The sequence below is a fragment of the Rattus rattus genome, chromosome 2 (assembly GCF_011064425.1).
Source record: "Rattus rattus isolate New Zealand chromosome 2, Rrattus_CSIRO_v1, whole genome shotgun sequence".
NCBI classification, from domain to species: domain Eukaryota; kingdom Metazoa; phylum Chordata; class Mammalia; order Rodentia; family Muridae; genus Rattus; species Rattus rattus.
Genome location: NC_046155.1, coordinates 87,054,879 through 87,076,553, shown reverse-complemented (window position 1 = coordinate 87,076,553; position 21,675 = coordinate 87,054,879). Strand labels below are relative to the sequence as shown.

General features: G+C 36.3%; 1 protein-coding gene across 1 annotated transcript in view; it reads left to right on the top strand.

The window, feature by feature from the left end:
* The window catches only part of Pde3b (phosphodiesterase 3B), a 119,145-nt gene that overhangs the window by 58,907 nt on the left and 38,563 nt on the right, over positions 1-21,675 (top strand). Inside the window, 1 exon segment of the mRNA XM_032895065.1 lies at positions 20,964-21,014. Coding sequence (XP_032750956.1) covers positions 20,964-21,014 — 51 coding nt within the window.

Genomic DNA, 21,675 nt, shown 5'->3' with positions numbered 1-21,675 from the left:
TGTGTGTGTGTATGTGTGTGTGTTTGTGTGTGTGTATGTGTTTGTGTTTGTGTGTGTGTGTTCATGTGCAAGGACACATGAGAGCTAGAGAAGACACATCCCCTGGCACTTGGAGGTAGGTTAGAGGTGGTTGTGAGCCACTCGATAAGGGAGCTGAGACCCAAACCCAGGTCCTCAGCAAGAGCAACAGGTACTTTTGACAGCTGAGCCATCTCTTCAGCCCTTCTAGTTGGTTTTTTTTTTTTTTAAAGCATTCATTATAGTTTTGGACAGTTTCCAAAGCAGTGGCATTCTAGTTAAAGGGGCAAAAATGTTTCTATCATTGTTGAAATATTTATACTAAAATGATGATGCCTTAAAATATGCTAGCTTCATGCTAAACAAGATCCATGTAGCATTCTGCCTGTCTCTGACTCTGTCTCTGTTTCTGTCTCTTTCTCGTGTGTGTGTGTGTGTGTGTGTGTGTGTGTGTGTGTGTGTGAGAGAGAGAGAGAGAGAGAGAGAGAGAGAGAGAGAGAGAGAGAGAGAGAGAGAGAGAGAGAAACACAGACAGAGGTGGAGGGAGGGCTATCTTGAGTTCTTGTCTTTCATTATGCGAGTCCTAGGGATCCAAATCAGGTTTTCTGACAAGATAAAGGCAAATGCCTCTATACACTCTGTAGTCACATTGGCCCCTTCTCCATGTTAAGCAGCCTTGCTTTGAGAAATTTAGACTTCATTTTTCTGATATGATATCTGATAGTTGTTCTTGTCAAAAAGGAAAAGATCACTGTCTTTTTAGTGAGTTGATACAAGTATCTACTAATTGCTACTCCATTTTGTGCTTTTCTTTCTTTTTCTCTTTTATTATTTTATTTGTTTACATTTCAGATGTCCCCATTACTGGTCTCCTCTCTGCAAACCCTCCCCCCTCCTTCCTCCCCTTTGCCTCTAAGAGGGTGCTTCCCCACCCACCCATTCACTCCTGCCTCACCCTTCTAGCATCCCACTTTGCTGGTGCAGCATACCTCCACAGGACCAAGCGTCTTCCTTCCCGTTGATGCAGATAAGCAGTCTTCTGCTACATATGTTGCGGGAGCCACGAAACACTAGCAACCTCATTGCTAGCTCTGTCAGTATCCTGTGACTGTGATTTGTTGGGGACTTGGACTCTTCCTGCTTTGAGCTTTATTTCCAGCCTCCCCTGAGAAGAGTGTTTTAGTCAAGGTTCTAAAGAGTTTTGCTTTCCTTCTGCTTTTAGTATACTATCTTCTGATATAAGCCAATTTTGTCATCTTTCACATTTTTTCTAATGATAGGTAATTTTGAGAATTGGTCTTTTTTTGTATTTTCTGGTTATGTATTAAATTGCTTCTCTTAATTTCCTCAAAGCCCTCCCTCCCATCCATCCTTCCCTGATGTTTTCTTCTTTGGGAGCATTTATTTGTTTCATTTAGGCTTTTTTATATCTCCCTGTCAGCTATGAGCCATGTTCTTCATTAGCTACTAAATTAGGTTGAAATCATGACTGTTGCTGTGAAAATATTGAAATTAATACTGTTAAGGATCATTTTATTTTTGACCGTTTCAACTCTGAGCTGAACTTCCACTATTCTTCTTTTTGTTTTTTTTCTTCTAAAGGTTGTCTAATAGTCTAGTATAATATACTGACTTTCACACTGGGACTTTTCTCTCATATTCTCATTTGCCCATTGCTTTGTGATTCTGACTCAGTACCGCTGTGTGATAGGATGATAACTTGGTGCTCAGGGATGAAGGTGTGGCGGTGCTTGAGAGATGTATAGTATAATTGTCTTTCCTCAGGAACATAACACTTTCCCTCATCCACCAGCTGCTGCCTCAGAGGAAAAATAAACTTAATTTTTTGCTTAAGTGAAATGTTATTGGGTTATTTGGAGACATAGACATTTCTTCTTAGCAATTTTAGAATTAAAAACATGTTAATGAACTTTTCTTTAATGGATATTCTAAAAATAATTTTCTCTTATATGAAAATGAGAATATAAGGAAATAGCACAGAATGTAAAGGGGAAAATACAAGAGGAAGAAGCATTGAAAACATAAAGAGGAGGAAAATATTTGAGAATAAGAAAGGATTGGATATTGTGAAATCATAATGTCTATACAAAATCCATTATTGTTAAAGATAAACTGAAATATAGAAATGGGAGATAGTGTGGGTTATAGCTCTAATACATATATATATATATATATACATACATACATACACACACACACACACACAATTGGACAGACAAATGCATGATTTATTTTCTGATGTTTAAAGCAAGTTTCTATGGGGTGTTTGCATGTATTCCTGTTGAATACATCTCTCTCTGTCCTATTTTCAATCAACTAGAGTGCCAAAATATTTCAGCAAGCAGAGTGTATGCAGGGTCTTAATCACTGCTTTTTCTTGGAAACTGAAGTGGACACTGGAGATTTCTTAAACTGCACTTGTGGTATTAGATGATTAAAGTTAGAAAACAGAACTTTTATAGAAACAGTTTATTCCACACCAACAGAAATCTCACTGGTTTATTTATTTTTATCTTTGAACATGATAGACTGATTGTGGAAGTTTGTATTTGGAACTTCCTGTTCTGTTTAGATTATATTAAATAGCAGACACGTTAAAAAAACTTTTCTAAACAACTAAGATGTTAGGTAAAATAATGCGAGTATGCGATGTTGCTATGCTCAGGTAGCTAAAAACTCAGGAAAATATTTCATGGCATAGATATGGTCCACTTTCCATGGGTTAGTTCTTTTTGGAATTGCATAGATATTTGTAGAAGTTAAAATTTAGTTTTTACAATGGAATATTACTCAGCTATCAAAAACAATGCCTTTATGAAATTCATAGGCAAATGGTTGGAACTGGAAAATAACATCCTGAGTGAGGTAACCCAATCACAGAAAAACACACATGGCATGCACTCATTGATAAGTGGCTATTAGCCCAAATGCTTGAATTACCCTAGATGCACAGGACACATGAAACTCAAGATGGATGATCAAAATGTGAATGCTTCACTCCTTCTTTAAAAGGGGAACAAGAATACCCTTGTCAGGGAATAGAGAGGCAAAGATTAAAACAGAGGCAGAAGGAACACCCATTCAGAGCCTGCCCCACATGTGGCCCATACATATACAGCCACCCAATTGGACAGGATGGATGAAGCAGGGAAGTGCAGGCAGATGGGAGCTGAATGTGGATCTGTCCTGAGAGACACAGTCAGAATACAGCAAATACAGAGGCGAATGCCAGCAGCAAACCACTGAACTGAGAACGGAACCCCCGTTGAAGGAATCAGAGAAAGGACTGGAAGAGCTTGAAGGAGCTCGAGACCCCATATGAACAACAATGCCAACCAACCAGAGCTTCCAGGGACTAAGCCACTACCCAAAGACTATACATGGACTGACACTGGACTCTGACCTCATAGGTAGCAATGAATATCCTAGTAAGATCACCAGTGGAAGGGGAAGCCCTTGGTCCTGCTATAACTGAACCCCCCAGTGAACCTGATTGTTGTGGGGAGGGCAGCAATTGGGGGGAGGATGGGGAGGGGAACACCCATGAAGAAGGGGAGGGGGCGGGGTTAAGGGGATGTTGGCCCAGAAACCGAGAAAGGGAATAACACTGGAAATGTAAATAAGAAATACTCAAGTTAATAAAAAAAAATTTTAGTTTTTATTTTATTGCTTAATTTTATACTTTCTTAGCTATTTTCTTTATTAAGCTATCAAGTTTTTTATTATTTTTGAGAATTTCGTACATTATATTTCCTCCCCTTGAACTTCTCTGGTGCTGGTTTACTTCTTTTCAAATCACATCTTTAACTATTATTGTTATATATACATATGTAGTATAAGTAAAACCTCCTGAGGCCATTTGGTGTTGCTTACATATATGTGTATGTTAGGGCTGACCACCTAGGATAAACTCTTAGGGGGCTCATTACTAGAAATGGCTGTTTTCTCCTCTTAGCAGCCACTAATGGCCTTCAGCTATGGCATGTCAGTTGATGTGTCATTGTTCACATCTTCTTTGGGAAGCCATGTTGTTGAGATTTCTTCCTGTCAACTTCCATCTCACAGCAAACATTATGGGTTTCTGGTTTGACAATCTTCCTGCTTCCAACCCCTACTCGTGCGCGCCCCCCCCCATGTTAGGTACAAGGGTCGTATGGTTAGACATAACAATCGGGGTTGGGAAAACCACAATTGCTTTTTACATTTTAATCAGTTGTGGATTTTGTGATGATCTTCATCAGCTGCAGAAAGAAGCTTTCTAGAACAGGAGTAATTTATCAGCAAATTATCAGTGGGTAAAAGGTTGTTTAGAGTGTGGGAATTTTGCTGGTTTAGAAAACTAGCAGTAGTAACTTTGGTTTAGGATTTATGACTTAACTAGACACGGGTAATTGGCTAGGTTTACACTACTAGGCACGAATTCCCTCTTATTGAGTGAGCCTCAAGCACATTTAGATTGCTGTTGGTTAACCTCAGCATATTAGTGCTACCACTGCACCCTTGAGAGTCTGGCCGTGCTGGTCATTGTTGTGAGCCATCGGCTTTAGAGGTGTGTAGGACTACTGATTGTTTTTCTTCCTAGACAGCTTACAGAGTACTGTTGGCTACTATGTGAGCTCGTCTTCAGAAAAGATTCCATCTTGATACCTCCAAGTTCTGTGTTCCAAGTGTATGTGTGGTATCTTCAGCAACTGTATCCTATCTTCAGTTTGGGAGGCAAACGATGGCAGTGAAGTAGTATATATTGTTTGGGGAGAAAGTTCATTAGCACCTAAAATGTAAAATTTAAAGTTAGGCAAAGTGTTGACATCTGCAGTCTTACCACAGGGAACGCAGAGGCACATTTGAGGCCATCTTTGGATGCGTGTAGTCTGACCTGTGGCAAACTAACAGCAAAGCAGATGGAAGGGTAAGGTGTACTGTGGTGGAGTAGCCTTGACGGTAGTTTATGCTCAAACCACAGGGAATACCGGGCTGTGTGTATCATATGGTGTGATCAACAACCCATATCACCAAGATCACATTCCTTCATAATTTGTAGGACATGCATTTTTTAGATCTATTATATTTATATTGATTTATATTTATTATTTTAGGTCTTTATTAAAGAGTTTGCCGTATTTCTGATTTTAACTGTGGTATTGAGTGATTTCATACAATCTTCAATTGCAACTGATTATCTGCAGTGTAACAACTTGCTGAAAGGCAAGTGTCAGGAGGAGTCCAAGAAGTTTATTAGCACTTCCCTAACATAGAGTCTATTCAGTTGAGACCATTTACATGTGGGATATTTGTCTGACAACATCTCTTGTCTGAAAGGAGATTTTTAAAAATGAAACACATGAAATGTCAGTGGATATGCATGTGAACAGTTGCATGTTGACTTTTATGATGAAGAACATGAATTGTGAGACCCAGCTGAAAGGAAATAATTCATTTTGTCAGTCCTGGACTAAAATTAATTTCATTTGCTTTTTAGAGAGCCGGTGCTTATCAAATACTAGAAATAAATTTCCTGTTGGTAGTGTTTTAACTATTAATTGAAAAATCCCCATAATTCCTTAAATTGGTTTTAGATGATCATTTATTCTAACCAAGAACACATTCCTTAAGAATTTTAAGTTTAGGGGCTGGAGAGATGGCTCAGTGGTTAGGAGCACTGACTGCTCTTCCAGAGGTCCTGAGTTCAACCAGCAACCACATGGTGGGTCACAACCATCTGTAATGGGATCTGATGCCCTCCTCTGATGTGTCTGAGGACAGTGATGGTGTACTCACATACATAAAATAAATAAAGTCTAAAAAAAGAATTTTAAGTTTAATAGAACATTATTATTGGTCCAACTGGAAACAGAATGAAAAATTTCTCACTTTATGTCTAGTGTCTTTTCTAGTACACTTTATATACAAATACTTAAGTTGAATGCCAAGAATAATATGAGAAAATTGTGTGTATGTCATTGGGGGCCATACTCTAGTTAGTCACTGAAGATCATGTGACAAAGAACTATTTTCAAGTCTGAGGAGACCTATGGGAAATAATCCCTGCCACTAAAGGCCTGAAGAGGAGAGACAAAGGGAAGGTGTAAGAGGGCAGAGGGCCATACCAGTAGGAAGTGCGGCTTTTCTTGGACTATCCAGCTGTTGACAGCCCGTGCTGGCTAAAAAGGGGTTAGTTCTCCTTTATCAGCAACCTGACTTCATTCTTCTGTCTTGTCTTCTTGTGTCACATAATCCTAAACCCTCCAAAATCCAGGTGACGAGTTACTTTTATAGCAGTCCAAAAAGATTAACATTGTAGAGAAATGAATTTTTTTTTTTTTTTTTTTTTTTTTTGTAGAATGAGTCTTTAGGACAGATGGAGCCTAGGAGGGAAGATTATTTATATCTTATAATAATAACACATTCTAATTGTGAGGAATCTAGACAACATGTACTTAAGTCAGTGCCTTAGCAACAATATTCTGAGCATTTTTGTAGTGTTTTACATTTCATAAAACACAGTTCATCTGCACAATGAATGTGAGACAGTGTGTTCTTTTCTGCACTGATATCTGGTAGAAAGTAATTTGGTCCTCGGTGTTGTAAATTGGCAGTACACTTTTGTGTGTGATGTTACAACGGAAGCAGATGTTTTAGAGGCAAGAACTCTGATTTGGTTGGAGACTGACCATAAAAGCTAGGAAGATATGTTGCAGTCACTTGTTCCTTGAAAATTTCTTTTCTGAAATATTTTTGTAAAATTGATCTTTTTATAAAATGAAAGATGCTGATATAGTGGAAATTTGTATATGGCATAAATATGAGTTGTAAATTTGTCATTAAGATGAATTGTTTTTTAGTTATCAAGATCTGTTTAAATTATTGTTCTCCTTATTTACTTGTTATATAAAGTCACACAGTTGCTAAGACATTTAGGCGTAATTTATTATAAAAAATAGGGAAAGCTATAATATTGATTCTCAAGTTTTAAGTGAAGTAATACGATATATAGTGACTCTTGATAACTATTAGCTACCATAATAACATTAGACTCTAATCAAATCTTAAACTACTTAATTGAAAATATATTATAAATTAATTTATTATATAAGTAGTTATTAAGCAGCTATTACATACTAGGTGTTTTCTTTTCAAGATCCCAGTAGAAACAAAACAGACCTTATCCTGCAGGATGAAGGTTGCAGACTTTGTTTATGTTTTGTGTTAATATTTGTTGAGTTTTAAAAATGGCCTGCATTTAAATGCATGCTATTCATGGGTTTATTTAATTATCCTTGTGGGCTCTCAACATAACAACAAAAACCAAGAATTTACTTTCTAACAGTTCGATGGCTTAAAAAAATAGAACACTTTACCACTGCACTAGACTCTTTAATCTCAGCAGAACACAACATTCCAATGGATTTATCTATTAATAAGTGACCAGCTATAGTTTCGAAGAAAAAGATCAAAGAATTCACTGATTATTGATATACCTTAATACAACTATGTGGTGGTTTTCTTTTTCAGTGTGATTTAGAGCTATAAATGTTAATTTTTATTTGAATGCTACTATCAGAAAGATCAGCTTGGAAAAATAAATAATTTGAGTTGCTTCTATTTAGATGTGTTAGTTAAAAGTTACTTGAAGTATTTTGATTTGCCACCTTCTTTAGCTGAGTCTTAACCACACTGTAGTAACCATCAATCCAGTATTAATAGTTCCTAGGGTTTTACTATTCCAGTCTTTTGTTACATATGGAAAATTAGCATTTAGTGGTTTTCTATTCTGTTAAGATTTTTTGAAAGATGATGTTAAATTTATCTGCAATTATAAGACTTCTTTTAAAAGCGTCTTTACTTATGTAAAATATAAAACTTTTTGCATATTTTGCTTTATAACTGTTAGATACCAAGACAGTCTTTGGAGAATTTGATCTTTCTAAGCAAAGAGAGATTACTGATTTTCATTTTAAAGTCAGGTTGCTATGGAACTAGTAACTTTGCTTGCTTAAATGTAAGCTTGGTTACCATGACAAAATGTATTTACTCAGCTAATATCAGTGTCAAATAGATACTGCTGGTCACTTGAATAATTTTGTTTGACCAATAGAAATCTCAAATGAAAATGTCAAATTTTTATTTTGACAGATTAATTGGTTAGAATTTGATTTTTAAGTTTTTTCTTGGTTAATTAGCATAAAAGCTTTGTTGCTTTAGTGTTGATTTTGTTTAATAGACATCTTTTTAAAACATTTTTACACCTTTATTTTTTTTATATTTCTTTTTTTAAATTTATTTTATTTATTTATTTTTTTTTATTAACTTGAGTATTTCTTATTTACATTTCCAATGTTATTCCCTTTCTCGGTTTCCGGGCAAACATCCCCCTAATCCCTCCCCCTCCCCTTCTTTATGGGTGTTCCCCTCCCACCCTCCCCCATTGCCGCCCTCCCCCAACAATCAGGTTCACTGGGGTTCAGTCTTAGCAGGACCCAGGGCTTCCCCTTCCACTGGTGATCTTACTAGGATATTCATTGCTACCTATGAGGTCAGAGTCCAGGGTCAGTCCATGTATAGTCTTTGGGTAGTGGCTTAGTCCCTGGAAGCTCTGGTTGCTTGGCATTGTTGTTCATAAGGGGTCTCGAGCCCCTTCAAGCTCTTCCAGTTCTTTCTCTGATTCCTTCAATGGGGGTCCTGTTCTCAGTTCAGTGGTTTGCTGCTGGCATTCACCTCTGTATTTGCTGTATTCTGACTGTGTCCCTCAGGAGAGATCTACATCTGGTTCCTGTCGGCCTGCACTTCTTTGCTTCATCCATCTTGTCTAATTGGGTGGCTGTATATGTATGGGCCACATGTGGGGCAGGCTCTGAATGGGCGTTCTTCTGTCTCCGTTTTAATCTTTGCCTCTCTCTTCCCTGCCAAGGGTATTCTTGTTCCCCTTTTAAAGAAGGAGTGAAGCATTCACATTTTGATCATCCGTCTTGAGTTTCATGTGTTCTATGCATCTAGGGTAATTCAAGCATTTGGGCTAATAGCCACTTATCAATGAGTGCATGCCATGTGTGTTTTTCTGTGATTGGGTTACCTCACTCAGGATGATATTTTCCAGTTCCAACCATTTGTCTATGAATTTCATAAAGGCATTGTTTTTGATAGCTGAGTAATATTCCATTGTGTAGATGTACCACATTTTCTGTATCCATTCCTCTGTTGAAGGGCATCTGGGTTCTTTCCAGCTTCTGGCTATTATAAATAAGGCTGCTATGAACATAGTGGAGCACGTGTCCTTTTTATATGTTGGGGCATCTTGTGGGTATATGCCCAAGAGAGGTATAGCTGGGTCCTCAGGTAGTGTAATGTCCAATTTTCTGAGGAACCTCCAGACTGATTTCCAGAGTGGTTGTACCAGTCTGCAATCCCACCAACAATGGAGGAGTGTTCCTCTTTCTCCACATCCTCGCCAGCATTTGTTGTCACCTGAGTTTTTGATCTTAGCCATTCTCACTGGTGTGAGGTGAAATCTCAGGGTTGTTTTGATTTGCATTTCCCTTATGACTAAAGATGTTGAACATTTCTTTAGTATACCTTTATTTTTATTGGATATTTTTTATTTATATTTCAAATGTTATTCCCCTTCCTGATTTCCTGGCCATAAGTCCCCTATTCCATCCTCCTCCCCTTCTAAAAGGACGTTTCCCCTCCCCAACCAGCCCCCCCACATTCCCCTACACTGGAGTGTCCAGCCTTGGTAGGATCGAGAGCTTTTCCTTTCATTGGTGTCTAATAAGGCCATCCTCTGTTCCATATGTAGCTGGAGCTATGGGTCAGTTCATAGTCTTTGGATGGTGGTTTAATCCCTGGGAGCTCTGGTTGGTTGGTGTTGTTGTTCTTATGTGGTTGCAAGCCCCTTCAGCTTCTTCAATCTTTTCTCTAACTCCTCCAGTGGGTGACCCTGTTCTCAGTTCAGTGGTTTGCTGCTAGCTCTCGCCTCTGTATTTGGCATGTTCTGGCTGTGTCTCTCAGGAGAGGTCTATATCCAGTTCCTTCTTAGCATGCAATCTTAATCTAGTCTTTGGATATATATATATATAATATATTGGTGGATATATATATATATATATGTGTGTGTGTGTGTGTGTGTGTGTGTGTGTGTGTGTGTGTGTGTGTGTGTGTGTGTGTGTATATAATCAACAGGCTACATGTTGGGCAGGGGTGGCCATTCTTTCAGTCTTTGCTCCAAACTTTGAATAGACATCTTTTAAATTTAACATTGAGTTCTAAAATAAAGACAGTTGATGGCAAAGTAAATTCGTCTTAGCAAAACAAGATTTTTTGCTGTGAGAAGTTGTTTAAACTCTCACAAGTGTTCCAGACCACTCTTCTCTGAGTATGTCAGCCATCATCTTCATCAAAACAGCTGTGACTATTAATTTTGTTGTCTGTTGAGGTTACTTCATGAAAGGAGGGGTTCAAGTAGATGATTGAATCCTCTCTTGGGATTCTTTCTGCTCCCTTCTGTACCTCCTTGTCCTGCCCATTCATTTATCATTCTGCCCTAGTTGCACATGGTCTTGTGGTTGCTAGAGTAGACTATGAAAATGGGGACTCCATCCATGAAGTTATGGAAAAGTAGGAATTTATGCTCTGTTAAAACTTTGTGATGCTTTGGGGTTGAGCCTGCTTCTGTAAGCAACCCTTATTCATGTTCTGTAAGTAGCCCAATAAACTCAAATGGTTTCTCAGCATGGACTTCAGTTCATTCATACTTTGGATTGTTAATGCCCTGTAAGGAGTGGGTAGATGTTTAAGTGAGAAGACTCCCATAAGATGAAGTGTTAAGAAAACAGTTTTACATATACTCTGCTATTTTTCCTACATAGTCCATTTTGGAAGAAATGCCTTTTATTTCTTTAGGAAATTTGACAAAATCATTGAGCACCCACAACTTTTTATGGTCCACAGTCTGCATATTGAGAACATACTTGGTCAGCCTAGTTTCTTATTATTTTCTTATTAAATTTGGAAGTTTTTAAAAAGTTTTATAATTTAAGGGATATATGTATTTTTTTTAAGTGGATAGAAGAATTAATGAGAGTAAAGAAATAGGAAAAAAAGAGTAAAAAACCAAGGGAAAAAGGGTGTGTGTGTGTGTGTGTGTGTGTGTGTGTGTGTGTGTGTGTGTGTGTGTGTGAATAGGATGCAAGAAATACCAAATAGGCTTGGAAAACTTATCAGGTAACTGGTTAGGAAGGTGAATTGATATAATTATATATTTATATTTTTCTTTGTAGAAGGTTTGTCTGACCTATGAAGAAATAGTTCATTTATTTACTTGAATGTTTGTCTATATACAGATTTTTCTTTTAAGTAAGGATAGACACAGAGTTATGAAGACAAGGAAGATCAGTTTCTCTCGTCTTAGTGTTATTTATTTGCAAAATGATGTTATTGTATAAAGTGAGACTAGAATTGTAAAAGGAGAATTACATGTTGTTGAAAGTGAAGTGAGGTAAAAAATATGGTTAATATATTGTTAAATGCAAAAAATAAATGTGGGAATAGAAAAACAAGACAAATCTTGATTGAATTAGAGTGAAATGGGAAAGGAGAGAGGAAATTTAAAGTTATTTATCCATTTAACAGGTTAATTTATCTAAATTTTATTATAATAATCATAAACAACATTGCTGATTCTGTGATTTCATGATTACTAATGTTGTATAAATCTCATCTCATCTCTCTCTCTCTCTCTCTCTCTCTCTCTCTCTCTCTCTCTCTCTCTCTCTTCTCTGGGTGTGTGTGCATGTGCATGTGTGTGCACGCATGCACCCCCAAGCACAGTGAACATGCTATTGTTGCCAGACTTGGATTGAATTCTTTTCTTTGAACTCAGTCTTTTTAAAATAAAAATCAGACTCAAATTTGAGGACATAAAAAAAATTGACTAGCATATCTGTTCACAGTATTTTCTCTTTCAAATTTATGGCCTCAATAATATTTAGGTATTACCTACAGTTCTTTCTATCCTGTGTCTATAAATGGAAACCTAGCAGTCTTTCTGTATCTGGGTTGTAACTATCATTGATAATTCCTATGCTCAAGATGGCAGACTGTGAAAGGTTTGCAGTTGAATTCTTATAGGGAATTACTGATATTTGCCCCCACAGAGGAGTGGAGTGTGCTGTCTTTTTTTTGTACTGCTTTTGGGTAGAGATTACACATATCAAAAGATACAAATATCAAGACACCATCAGCAAAATTCCTAAGAGAAAGGACTTCTAGCAGATGACACATTTGTATTTGGTGTTATTTCCCCTTCTGTAGGGATATGATTATTTTACCAGTAAGTCCAGTGGTTTTGATTTCCAGTGGTTCAGGAAATCAGAACAGAAACATGTGCTATGTATATTTTGTTAGGCACTAAGTATACCCAGGGCAGGCAATTCCTTTGTGTTATTTGACTGTTTGAGCTGTTTATAGATCTTTAGTTGTGTGCATTGTTCAGAGTTGCTACAGTGGCTTCCTTAATCTGTGGGTGCCAGATATCAGTGGATGTTGTAACTATGTATGTTATAGAGAGTCTGATTTTAACAATAGAGTGGCTGAATTATTGTATGAATACATAGAACAGCCTTTATTTATAAAAGTCACAAGTCTAGATGGATGATTTAAAAAAATTAAAGGTCTTAATTTTTAAAAAGCATAACTTAAAGAACATCATTACCTATTTAGCATAGTATGAATGAAAATGAATTGAAGTCAGAGGAAATAAACCCAACTTCATATTCTGTCATTATGCAGTGATGGAAAAAACTTAGTTATGATAACCTTGTATGACTTTGGTGCCCAGCATAAAACTGAATTCCATCAAAGATGGTTCAAATAATAATGTTTTAATAACAAATATTCTAGATAATGAAAACAGTTAAGAATATGGCTAAGAGAAGGCTAGACGACCAGAGACTTGTAACAGTAGAAAGCAACTTACCTATGGCTTGAAGAATCATCTGTGAAAACCTGTAGTTATGGAGGACTAAGTTGTTGCTGGAGGAGTGGTATTCAGATCCAGGGAAGCTGCATAGAGGAATTAACCTAAGCTTTACCTCTGAATAAGCTCTGGTTTCCTGCTGTTGACTCCTACTATGTAAGTCAGCTGCAATGTTGCTCAGCAGACACAGAATACAGGGCTTGATTTCACTATGGTTCAAAGGAGAACAAATACTAGGCCTGGGAGGCCAAAGCAGAGTAGTCTGCACCATTCCATGCCTCCTCTTCTCACACAGAAAAGGAGGCTAGCATGTCAGATTGCTGGGCTTTTTACATGCTTTCCCAAGCAGTGGGCACATTGTCAGCACACAGCAGTAAACTGTAAGAATAAGATGGTATTTCCTAATGCCTAACAATTCCTAAAGTACTAGAATTCAATCTAAAATGTGGCTAGATTTTGTGCATGATTTTGGCATGCATACTTTTTCATATGTGAAATGGAGAAGGCCCAGAATTTCAGGAATATGGATAATTACAGTAAATATTAAAAGGAGACAATATATATTAAGTGCCTAACATTGTATTGCTTTATAGCATGTGGTCAGAGTCCGTCATGAACATCATTCTATTAGTTGATTAATAATAGATTCTATTAGTTGATTAATTAGTTGATTCATAATAGTACGAATAATAGAAAAAAAGTAGTGTAATAGTAGTCTCTTCCCTACCTCTAAGTCCCTCACAGACCCCTTTACCCCGTTTTAGATTTCCTGAATGGGGCTCTTTTTTGTTTCATAGGGGTCAAATTTTGTTTATATATTAGAGTCTATTATAAACTACAGCTGTAGTTTAACATTTTGTCTATACTTTATGCTTTTATGTTCAATAAACACCAAGTTAAATGATTGTCTCCGCTGGGCACAGAATTAGAAAAATTGGAAGTACTGAAATTTGTTCAGTTTCAATAGCATAGATGTGAAAAACATGAAGCTCAAAAAATAAGAACACGGCATGGGTCACAGTTCACATGGGAACACCCCACAGCACATTCTTTTAAGCTTGACATGAGTACTGCAGTTCTGTTTTTGAGGATGCATATATGTTTTTCTTTTGGGCTGCATAGAGAAAAATGAAGTAAAACCTCATTGACGTAATTGAACTTGATAACATCTCCTGGTTGTACTGCTGATGATTCACTGTGGTTTTGGTGGTTTTGTAGAACTCTGTAAAGCATGTTAGACTTATAAACATATTCAAACAGAAACTTTTATCAGAATTCAACTTTTAACCACAAAGAAAAGATGAATTTAAATAAAAGCAGTCATGGGTACAACTTTATCAAACCAACTAAAAATTTTTAAAAGAATATACATTTTTATATGTAACCTAGAAAAAGCAGTAGTGTTCTTAAAATTAGCCTCAATGTGTATTCATAGTTTGTGAAAAGACTCAGTCGTTTCAGATAATGCATGAGTACTGGCATTTTGAGGGACATAAATATAAATATTTAAAATTATTTTATATAGTTACCGTGATGCTTTTATTGTGATCTACAATTAGCTTTACTTGTCTGTCTTTGCTGTTCTAGTGCTATGGAAATTGAAGTTTAGATGCCTCAGCTTGGCTGACACGGACAGTGTTCATGCAGAGCAGTGACTGTCTACCTGGAAGCAAGATTTCAGAAGAACTACATATTATGTAGGAGAAGTGAATACTTAGACCAGTACTTGAAAATATTAAATTATACTTGCCATGCATTGTATACTCTGCATGTTTGGTAACCTCCCACCAGTTTTAGGTAAATTTATAAAAATAAATTCTTACTACTTTCATAAAGTAAAAACACAGAGTTTTTGTTTTAACAATCTCTTTTGTAGTAATAGGTATTTATGAGAAGTAAATAACATGTTTTAGGTTCGTTTACATTTAATCCCTTTCTGCTTCATTTAAATGAAACCACAATTAAACAAGGGGAGGCATGTATTATTTATTACTGTTGGTTCTATACATTCATAGACATTGAAATTATAAACATTTTCACTAATGTCTACTCTCTGTTTCTAGTTATTAATTTGATGAGACACATCATACTTAACTGTTGAGAAATAGAATTATTTCATATTTTTTAAAAACATTTTAGTGGTTGCTCCATTTTCTAAAGAATAATAAAAAATAATCTATAGCGAAAATTGCATTTACGTTTGTGCTGTTTATATTGAATCTTGCTCATCATGTTTTAAGTACCAGTTGCTTTCTGCAAGTAAAGCTTTGGGTAGCTGGGCATGATGAACGGCTGTAATAATCTTAGCTCTTTAGAGGCGGAGTAAGGAGGATCAGAAGCTCAAGAAGTTGAGGCCGGCGTGGTCTGCTCTGCATGGCTCTGTCTCACGCTCACCTAAGGAAAGGCAGCATGCAGGCATGTGTTGGTGTGGCACGTTTATTTCTTACTAAAGCTGTTTGCTTTTCAGATATCTGAGACTGTCTAGGAACAGTCCTGATTCCAGTGCACATATTCAAGTCGATTCTAAAGTTTACAAAACAATGACTAAAGAGAAACAAGCCAGCTTTTATAACATGGATATTTTGTGATAAACATATAGAAAGTTAGCTGCTGATGTTCCGTGTGTGGATTATACTTTACCAAGGGATGGTTTATACTTAGAATCTGAGTATTTTCATCAGCAGAGAAGTACAGTGTCTGCACAATCACTCCTTTGCTTGTGTGCTTTTCCTGTGTTGTGTTGTCTTGAGCTGTGAAACGATCTATACATTTTTGTAATTGATCTGTTCTCTCTCAGCATAGTGTTGCTGCTCCTTGTGTCTAGTGTCTGAGTCTACCAGCAATGGTTCATCCTTTACATGCTTTGGCAGAGAGGGGTTCACAGTATGAGTGGTGCCTTGATAGTTTTTTTTTTAATTCAGAATAAAAGTCCTTTGTTTCATCTATGAAAAGATTTTCTTGTTCTAGAAAAAAATGTTAGTTTATCAAAGAGGTCTTAATGTTTTCTTTAAAAGTTTCTGTTTTCCTATCATTACTTGACAAAGTTTCAAAGTAGACAACATTCAGAAGCACATAGGGGAATGGATTGCCAGTTAAAATACAGTTCAGCTTTTCTGAAAGGAGCCGTGGCATATTCTAGTGGCACTTCTGCCTCCATAAGTGCTTTCATGAGTTTAATAGTGTTGTCACACTGCAGATTTGTATCATTTGTGATAGTCTCCATTTAGACCGGACATTTATGTCACTACATTTTATAATGCTAATATTTTTTAGGAAACTTAGTTTGAGCCATTTATTAGTTCTCCATGAGATACAGAATGCAACACAATTGAAAGAGCACACATTTAGGAGATATTAATAATGTTTGAATGATACTAAATACTTCAGTTAATATGTATTTTTGTCAAATAAGCAGACTTTGGACTATGGAGCATTTTTTAAAATAAAGTTAGTAACTTTTAAGATGATAATACTGAAATTTATATGGTACTCAGAATTAAATTTAGATTTCACAATTACGAAATACAGTATTTTCTTTACTTTCTAAGTATTCTAGATACCGTGGAACAACAAGTAAGTCAAAGATCATAATTTGATAAGTATTGACTGATATTATTTCTGTTTTCTAGTTAAAACTTTCTCCATCATTATAAATGTATTATGTATTAATTACACATACATAATTTGATATTACAGGCACATTAGAGACCCTTTCATCAGATGTTCCTTCCTTGTCTGTGGCTGTGACTCATGTGTGCTTGCCCAGCATACATGCAGTGTGGGTTCTACCTAGCACTGCAAAAAATGGTTTGCTCTTTTAGCCTCCCCTCTGTGTCTAGTCTGGTTACTTCTTCTACCATCAAGTACAAATAATGCCACAGAACGTGCCATGTAAAGTGTCTGATACTGAATCCATTTACTCTTGCCTTTCTGTCATAATTTCTTAAGCTTGTTCTCTAATAACCATCTCTATTTCTTTGTCTCTCTAATCTCTTTTTGGCCAAAGCAGAGTAAGTGTTTAAAATATGCATAAAATATAAAGACTAAAGACAAGCATCATTGATCTACTATCACATTCTTTTATTTTATTTTATTTTTTTTTTTGGTTCTTTTTTTCGGAGCTGGGGACCGAACACATTCTTTTATTTTTAAGGCATGGTTTTGATATGGAGTGGAAAATGCCAAGGATCTAACTCTTTAGGCCAACCTCCACTTCTATCCCCATTACCTTCCACCTTGAATGTTAATGTTAGAATTAACGTTTCCTGTTTGCCATAAGTCTGAATAGCTTCTCTTCTCTAAAAAGGTAGTCACCATCTTAAAGGCCTGTACAGTATCCCATATAATAATATTTCCAAAGGTACACCTCAATACTATATATTTCATTTATCCGAGTAAATTTATACTTTCCTGACTTGTTCAAGTCTCCTCAATTCACATACATAGTTGTAGCTATATTTTATTAATTCTCAGTGCATGTATGAATATGCATTTTTCAATTTTTGATGACTTGTGTTATATCTAGCCTTTTCCTGTCCTAAACTGTTTTGCATTGATTCTTATTTTTATCTCCTGATGTCACATTATAGCAAAAGATCAAACTTTGGTATTTTCACTAAATTTGCTATGGATTAAGCTTTTATAAAGGACAATAAAAACGTCTGACCAATGCCAAATTTCTAAAGTCTGATGAGATGGATGAAGAGATAAAGGTGATTGCATATAAGCCTGACAATCTGGGTTTAATCCCTGAACCCACAGTGGAAAGAAAGAACACTAGCCCATGAAAGATGTCTTCCTACTTCCTCATCCCTAATGAGACATGCATATACGCACTCACCCACCTCCCACACAAATGAAACACAATTCTGAAATCTTTGTTCTTGAAAAAGCTTTCAATTTGACATGTAATTGTGAAGAGTGGTAATTCTACCTACCAGATCAGGGTAATTAATTAGTATTTATGTTAAAAGTTTGAACTTTTCTAGTCCTTACAAAATATATAAATATATAATGAGTGAGAAATATAGCCACTTTCCGTTCTGTAGAACATTAAAAATCATTCCACCTAAGTAACTGTGATTTTATACCTTGTTTAACTCCTCCCTGTCCTTCCTCCAACCCACTTTTCTTTTTCTGTATTCTGTTTTTACAAAATAACTTTTTCAGCTTCCACATATGAATGAGAATGTGGCATTTGTCTTTCTATGTTAGGCTTGTTTCGATTAATTGGTGTCTTCTAGCTCCATCATATCTTACAAAAGACAGTATTTCATCCCTTTTTGTGGATTACAGTGGCTTCTGAGTAGGCTATTTTGGATTTGTCTGAACTCAGAATCAATCTTATAATAAGCAAGCAGCAGGGATACTTCATTACAATGCATTTCAACCTATTTTCATTATAATTCTCTGCTTCAATCCAGGAAGCTTTTTAGATATTTTTCTTTTTTGCAATTGATCTCTTTCTTTCCTAGATCCTTTAATACCACAAATATACAGCATATATCTATTTATGTAATATGGCCTTTAATTAAGATTTATTGAAGACCTCCACCAAGAATACTAGATCTGAACATTAATATAAATGTCAATAAATAGCAATTTTTATTGGTAAACTTGGGAAAAACACCAGGTTTATAAAAGTCATAATGAGAGGTGATTGTGCTACTATAAAGGAATGGTGACTAGTTGATCTCATCAATTGTTAAGGAGCTTTGTCATACTAAAGTAAGGACAGAATTAATGTAGTGCATCTAAACCTCCAGAGCCAGTCCCATACAGACAGCATGCAAAGAGTGGGTCGGAGCAGTCTGAAGTACAAGAGACTCTTAGCAATGTTGAGGTCCTCTGTGTCTTTTCAATCCAGATTTCATGCTTATTAAGTTACAACATGAAGTGATTGTAACAAGGCTATACTTAGGGCCATATAAAACAATTGTATAAATGTAATGATCCTGTCTATTAAAAAGTAACTTTGTTTATTGTTACACTACAGTCACTTTTGGGCATATAGTGGATATAGTATGGTTTGAATCTTCTTTGGAAACAAATAGACTTTAGTAGGAAACAGAACTTACTTTCTGGAAAGATGTTGATGAGGGGATAGCAACAATACCACAGTACCTTTTAGTGACTGGAGGTGGTGTTCTTTCTAAAATATGAATCACCAAATTATAGCCCACTGTGACTATCCTACTATCAGCCTGATTCTGAACATATTTTTTTTATATTTTAAGAAATTTAAAAGAAAAGTAATCAAGTAAGAGACCACAGGTACTCTGTTTCTTTACAAAAATAGCTTTCCCAACCATCAGGTAAATGTTGGAGTAGTGACCAAATAATTTTATTTTTGCTACTACAGCCATGAGTATGCTCAGGCTTCAGGAGAGGCTTGCTTTTTTAAATGGTCTCTGCTGAGGCAAAAGGGAGGTCTGGATGGACCCCAGTGAGACTAGTGAAATTGCCATTGCTGGTCCCTACCAGCAGATCTGGAAGCTGATCAAAGATGGGCTTTATCATCTATAAGCCTGCGACTGTCCATTCCAAGCTTGATAGCAGGAAAATATACCTTGGCTGGAGGAAGGGCATGTGTGCGAGCATAGTAGAATGCCTTTGGGCGAACGCCTGAGAAGGTAGTTTGGATGAGAAGGATGAGGATCCTGTCCTGGCTTCTCAGAAGACACTGTGAACTTAAGCTTGGCCACTGGACGTATCATAGCCTACCAAAGATGTGTTTAAAAAACAAAAACAAACAAAACAAGGGGATTCTTAAAGCCAACCCCCTCCCACATATACCTGGATACATCCACATGTAACAAGAAAGAAGAGACCATGTCTGCAGAAAATGGCCTTAGTGATATATAACACGAATCAGTCATTAAAACAAGTCTTAAAAAAGATTTTTGAAAGCCCAAGGATAAGAAACAATATAAGTAGTGAAGTATAGAGAACATTTTAGGATTTAAAACAAAATTTAATATTAGGCCAATTCAATATTAGGGTTCAAAGCCTTATAGAAAATGGCATTTATAAGGAATTAGTTAAGCCAAAAGAAGAACTTACTTATTAACTCAAAACAGTTCATAGAAATAGATTGTCATGGCCACGATAGCTCAGTCACTTCAGGTTAACCCTGGTTTGTTGAATGCAGAGACTCCTGTATTACACAAGCCAGGTAGGCAGAAAGCCTTCTAGGAAGAAGCAGAGAAAGCAAGGCTGGGCTGTGAGTTATACCAGTCATCTTGAAAGAAACAAAAGCAGGCACTACTTGTCCATGTACTGAAAGGAGTATACTTTGATTCTTGTAAACAGTTTCCTTAAATACAATTTAGCCCAGGACACAAGAAATTCTGGAAGTTTGTCCGTATAAGAAATAGCTCCACATACAGACTCCAGCTTAAGATTATGACGACCCTTTTGGGGTGGGTGTGGTGTGTCTACAGTTAATTTTTCTTACATTTTCAGTGAAACACTGTTGGATCTGTTTTTCCTTTTTTATGATATTTTTATATTTACTTACGTGAATGTGTTGGTCTTTATGTGTGCCATGTACATGCAATGCCCATGGAGTCCAGAGCTGAGCATTGGATCTCCTAGAATTGGAGTTTCAGGCAGTTGTGAGCCGCCTGATGGGGGTGCTGGGATTTGGTTCTGGGTTGATCTGTGAGAGGAGCGAGTGCCCCTAACCTCTGAGCCATCTTTCCAGCCAAATAATAAATGTTTGAAGGTTAATATAAATTGCTGTAGTGCTTTTGTTCTGAAAATGGTTTAGTTTTCAGATTGCTCAGTTGTAGAGTATATAAATTAATGAAGTAATCTATAAACAGATTATTTTTATTCTTGTCTCTCCATTCCATTTCTGATATCGAAGCTGTCGTAGGATCTTTGGTGGAGAGCTGCAGCTTGCCTCTGCATGTTTGTTCATGGTCTGTAACCCAGTGCTCTTTTACAGATGATTCTCTGGGACTGGGACTTGAAGCAGTGGTGTAAACCTCATTACCAGGTGAGTACGAACAATACCAATGCCTGTCAAAATTAGGATTCTGTATAATAAAATGCTCTTTATCTGAGCTAAGTTAACCAGAATCTTCATAGAAGTAAATTTGTAAAAGTTTATTAAATATAAAAGAAAAAGAAAATAAAAAATTATACTTTATGTAAAAGTACTTTTAATAAAATCATGGACCAAAATTAACTAATATCTTTTTAATAAGGATGAGTTAATTTATTTTTTATTATTTATTTATGTATTGGTTTTGGTTTGTTTTTTGGTGTGAACACTGATGTACAAAGGGAGAGAAACTGATTTTAGGTGATATACGAAACACTGAATCAACTGGTAGAACATTTTATTAGGGAAACAAAATGCTCTAATTCATTTCTGAAAAATACTTCTTACAGATTTTTAACATATGTACAGAAAACTGTACAGTTCAGTGGATTTCCACAGATTAAACCTTCTGTTTGACTAGCACCTATGTGAAAGCAAAGAGCGTTACTGGGGCCTCAGAACCTCACCCCACTGTACTCCAGTGAGAATCCCTGTCTTGACTTCTAGTAACTGTTCCTTGTTTTCACACTTTATACATGTGTGTATAAATGGAGATGGGATAAGTTAAGTTCATATTTGTCATGTAAGCATTATATATCATTATCAGAAAATG